The sequence below is a fragment of the Pediculus humanus genome, genomic scaffold (assembly GCF_000006295.1).
Source record: "Pediculus humanus corporis 1103172107635 genomic scaffold, whole genome shotgun sequence".
Classification (NCBI taxonomy): domain Eukaryota; kingdom Metazoa; phylum Arthropoda; class Insecta; order Psocodea; family Pediculidae; genus Pediculus; species Pediculus humanus.
Window position 1 is genome coordinate 103,196 of NW_002987248.1, and position 5,314 is coordinate 108,509.

The following is a 5,314-nucleotide window of genomic DNA, read 5'->3' on the forward strand; positions in this document are numbered from 1 at the left end:
CAAGTGCAAGGATTCAGTATCCATATCGTGTACAGAATGCAAAGGAATGGATTTGCCATTTGTACAATTCACTAAAAATGGCCACCCATTCCGACAAGCGACCGTGAGAAACTCCGGATTGCTTATAAGAACAAAATACCTACAAATCAACGATTTCAGGTCGAACGTTGAAACGACGAGTAGTACGCCCGGCATCATCTACAATCCGTTTCGCCCCATCGGAATCCCGCGAATCGTCGAATCCCCGTCGAAAAGGAAAAAGAAAAATCGAATCAAACCGTGCGAAAAATACAAAACTTGATAAACGATGTTTCATCGACGTCGTCACGCCCATCATTCTCCGCCTCCACCTCCTCCTACTCCTTCTAGGAATGAAAATGATGACGAAGTCAACCCCCCTCCCCCCCCAAAAAAAAGGTAAGTCCTGTAAGTGTTGGGGAAAGATCCCCATCATTCGTATTCCCACATATTCTTTTAGCCTTTTTTTATATCCGACAGGAAATTTTTTTTTCTTTTTTTCATTTATTGACATCATCGTCGGTGCACCATCAACACAACCATGACCTTTACAAATTCAGGAGCAAGAGAGAGACAGAAAGAGACAGAAAGAGAAAGAGAGAGAAAAACAACAACTCACTTGATAAGACTTAATGTATCTTTGTACATGGTGAAGGCTGCTTTTTCCGTTACTTTTTCATGCTCCATCGCATTTCCGGTTAGTAAAAAATACAAAACAGCTTCCAAATATTGCATTCCTTGAGCCGTCCTATCCGTTTCTATATCTGCTTTGTGTTTTAACCTTTTAGCTTCGTTCAAATATTGATTTTTATCCCTGGAGAAAAACAAAAAAGGAAATTAGTCGATGACGTCACAATTCGTAATAAACGCGGTTTGGAATTTGACGGATGTACCGATTGACCGTTCCGTCGTTAAGAATGAATATTATTTTATGTTTACGTGTCGTCCACGTGTCTTTGTATTTTTGGAGAAGAAGCAGAAGAAAAAAAAAAATTGGTGTATTAATACGAATGTAAAATTTGTTTTATTATATCCCGGGTAATTTGGTACTCGATGGATTTTTTTTTTAATCATTTACCACATATAAGAGGACAAACACGCGAGAAACACAAAGACGAGGCATTTTATAGCGAAATTTTAAAAGCATTTGTTTTTAAAACTCACTTGTCGTTGCTATCCGTTTCTTCTTCTTCTCTTTCGAAATAGGAATAATATATTTTTCTCATTCGTCCCGGTGACCAATCCGAGTGAAGTTCGCCATTTTCATTTCTGTCGTAGGCATTGACGACGGAAGGAGTTCCGTGTGACGGATCCGAATTTTGTTTTCCATCCATATGATGATTTTCCGAATTTGATTTCGGCGGTGCCAAATGACCGTTGGCATCTTCGTTCACGCACGTCGACGACAACCTCTCGTTCTTTGAATGTACATCACCGATCACAACATCGCTCTGTAACAATTGTCATCAATTTATTATTATTATTATTATTTCAATATTGGCTTTTTAAGAAGAAGAAGAAGAAGAACAAGTAGAAAGATACTCACGGGACTAGACTTTTTAATAATAATATTATCAGTGCTGCCACCGCATTCATCTAATTTTCTCCTTTTGTGCTTGTGATTTATGCCTTCTTTGTCTTTTCGCCGTCCGGATGACGATGAAAGCACTTCGGATTTTTGACTGCATTCCGTGCTCACGCTGCTCACGCTCGGACGCCTTTTCCTTTCTCCCTTGTGCCTCATTTTTTCCGATGATTTTTGCTTTCTCCTATCCGCGTCATTTAAATCGCACTTGTCGGGAGTTTTTTCAACGTCGCTACCCAAATCACTCGTTTTTTCTAATTTTTTCAAATCCGTATCACTAGAAATCGGAGATTGAACTCTATCGTATCTGTGCCTTTTGTTGTTTTTCTCACTTTCCTTTGACGATAATTGTTTCACCACTTTTATGTCTTCCTTTGATTTTTTCACTTTATCACATTTTGTTACTCCTCCTCCCTCCGCTAGTATTTCATCCGTCGAATAAGTCCGCTTTTTACTTTTTTCCGTCCTATTTTTATCACTCTTTAATACATCCACCACCACCACCACGTGTTTATCATCTTTTTCTTCGCACTTCAACTTATCGTACCTTTTATCACTTTTAATATCATCACTGCTAAATTTCATTTCCCCCTGCTGCCTGGTGTCCGCCATTTCCGTTTTCGTTCTAATGTCTTCGGAAGTTCGTTTTTTCAAAACTATTGAAATTCTATCTAGGTCAACGCGGCACATTATACTAGGTATGACTCCGTCACTTTTGTACCTCGACGGTGATACTTCTGGTATGCTTCTATGATTCTCGGAAATCCTATCCCTTCTTTCCGTTTTCATTTCCGATTTGATTTCTACTAAAGGCGATTTTTTAACTTCTTTTTTGTCTTTCATTTTCTTCGAATCAACCGTTAACCTTTTTTTAGAACATATAACTTCGTCTTCCTTAGCAGTCGGCGTTATTTCTGGCTGACATCGCGAGGATATCGAATGACTTGATGTTTTCGACGCATCGTCTAAACTTCTCTCAGTTCTATCCGGTTCGCATTTGACGACTATGCCTGGAACGCCCTTCCCTTTACCTCCTCCTCCTTTGCCACCTTTACCACCTTTACTACCCGTGCTAAATAATTTCATTAAAGTTTCGGTCTTCTTCCTATCTTTTATATTACCCTCGACGTCCAATTTGGGAGGACTCTCTTCCATTTTGGGAGGAGGACCTTTACCATGGCCCGCACGCAAATCATTTTTGCTGCAGTTGGAAGAAATCGAATCACGCCTGGAAGGTATTCCTGGTTCTTTTTCGGAATCCGAACTAGACAACGGACTGATTTCTCGTTTTTTAGGCGCCACATGATCCCTGCTTATTTTTAGGTGTTCCCTGCTAAAAACCGAACCGTAGCTTTCGCTTTCGCTGCTGGTATCTTCATTTTTAACGCTCTTCATTCGAGCCTTTGGTCTGATGCAATTCCTTTTGTTTTCCGTTGATTTTCCTCTTTGGCTAGACGCTGACCTATCCCGCATCCAATCTTCATCCGAAGACACATGAACCGGGATTTTCTTTTTCAATCTATCCGCCTCTTTCTTCTGTTTGGTCCTTTGAAGCTTTGGAGGCCGCTTTCTAACTTCGTCATCTTCTTCGTCGCTAGAACTGTCCGGAAGATTCTTTTGCAATACGCTACTCCTTCTCCTTCTCATAACTTTCTTAGGATTTTCACTGTCAGAAGCACTTGGAATCAATGCCGGCCTAGATTTGGGGGTAACCTTAACTTGAGACTTATTAATGTACTCATTACTCGTCATTTGATCCGACCTTCTCTTCACATCGACATATTTATTCTTCGTTTTTGATTTTATTTCCTCGTCATTTCTCTTACTGCTCTGCGATCTCCGCGCGGAATCCTTCGCTCGTTTTTCCGTTTCATTGCACTTAAAGTTATTTCTTCCGTTGAAAAGTTTTCCTTCCGATTTTTCTTCGTCGGAATCCTCTTGCAATTTCATTTGTATCCTACCACCGGTCGTCGATGAACTTTGTCTAAATTTTCTATGTTTATCATTTAGAATTGTTTCATCTTTAACCACGCGCGAATGATACTCATCATCATCGGAAGAAACGTTTTTCCTTTTGACGTCTTCGTCGGACATATTTGAAATCGCATTGGTAACTTTAGAATTTCGCCTCAAAGCCTTTCTTTTTCCCATTGGAGACTTTGATTGTCTGGAACCGCTTGGAGATCTGGAAGCACAACTTGCCACAGACGACCTAGAATTTTGCCTTCTAGCCACTCTGGGAGGAGGTTTAATTGGTTCTTTCATAATGGACCCATCGCTATCACTTTCCGACAAATCTTTTCCCATGGATTGCCTTTGCCGCTCTCCGGTTTCTATTTTACCATTTCGAACACCCTCATCGGAATCCGAACAACTGCTCAGTTTCATTTTTTGATTAGATCTTTTACGGTCTTCTTCGCTCTCCGAATCCGATTTACGCGTCGTTTTCTTTTGCTTGGCCGAACTTTTCGCGTTTGGTGCTGATGTCCGGTTTTCTAACGGACTCCTCGGTCCGCGTACGAATCCCGGACTGGGTTCAGGCACACTAGGAGGACCGACGCTACTCGGAGGACCGACGCTACTAGGATGTCCAACGCTACTCGAAGCTGGGGAAAAATCGTCTTTACCAAATCCCTTTTGAAAATAAAAAGAAAAAAAATTAATTTGAATCGAATAAAATTTTTAAAAAAATTTAAAAATAAAAAAATTCGTACCGGTGATGGCCTGGTGATGTCTTCACTTCCGCTCAACATAGGTTCTCTCTTTATAAACGAACTCAAATTCCACCTGGGTTTTGTTTCCTCTTCGACCGGAGCAACGACTGAAGTATTTTGCGTTACGGAAGTCTCTACATTTTTCGAAGAGGGCAATTCCAATTTTTTATCGTCATTTGATTCCTCGCTCGTAGATTCGGACTCGCTGTATTCAGAAGAAGACGACGAAGAAGAAAGAACCATTGGAGACATTATCGCAGGAGTCGGAGACGGAGGCTTTATAGATGCAACGCTTGGTGGCCTACAAAACAATGATGATAATAATAATAATAATAATAATAATAAAAGTAAATAAATAAATAAATAAAAAAATACAAATTTATAATTTTGCCGTTTCAAAAACCACGAAACCGGAAATAATAACGACGCAAACAATAACAATAACAACAAAAAAAAAAAAAAGGTAAAGAGAGAAAAAAAAAGGTAAAAGCCGTTAAAAAAAAAAAAAAATATGAAAAATAAAAAGAATAAGACGAAATAAATAAAAGAAAGAAATAAAGAGAGAGAGAGAAAAGAGAGAGGAGAATAATAATAATAATAATAATAATCTTTAAATCCAACGTACATTTTATAAACCGTAGAATATACATGAGTGTCTATATGTATTAGACGTTCTGAGAGAAAACTAACAAATGCGCAAGAGGGGGCAGATGTTAATTTCATAGCACACGGCGGCAGGCATGTGCCCCTAAAAATTCTTCGGGGGCAAATTAAATGTGCAACATGTTAAACAACCATCCTCGGTATGGCTTCATTTAAAATTATTATTATTATCATCATCATCATCATCATCATCATTATTACTATTAACGTTACTTTATCTAATCTCGGATTTTTTCTACCTTGTTCCTTTTTCTTCTTCTACTTTTTTTGTGTCTGTGCGTGCGTGCGTGAGTGCGTGCGTATGTGCGTCGTCCCTTCGAATTCTATGCGACAT

At 39.3% G+C, this 5,314-nt stretch overlaps 1 protein-coding gene across 1 annotated transcript in view; it reads right to left on the minus strand.

The window, feature by feature from the left end:
• Positions 1-5,040, minus strand: part of Phum_PHUM261660 (Cingulin, putative) — a gene marked incomplete at both ends in the record, with an annotated part of 6,940 nt that extends 1,900 nt beyond the window's left edge. Inside the window, 5 exons of the mRNA XM_002426544.1 lie at positions 638-832; positions 1,183-1,469; positions 1,565-4,209; positions 4,344-4,618; positions 4,943-5,040. Of these exons, the coding sequence (XP_002426589.1) occupies positions 638-832; positions 1,183-1,469; positions 1,565-4,209; positions 4,344-4,618; positions 4,943-5,040 (3,500 nt within the window). The remainder of the gene's footprint in view (positions 1-637; positions 833-1,182; positions 1,470-1,564; positions 4,210-4,343; positions 4,619-4,942) is intronic.
• Between the last annotated feature and the right edge of the window lie 274 nt (positions 5,041-5,314).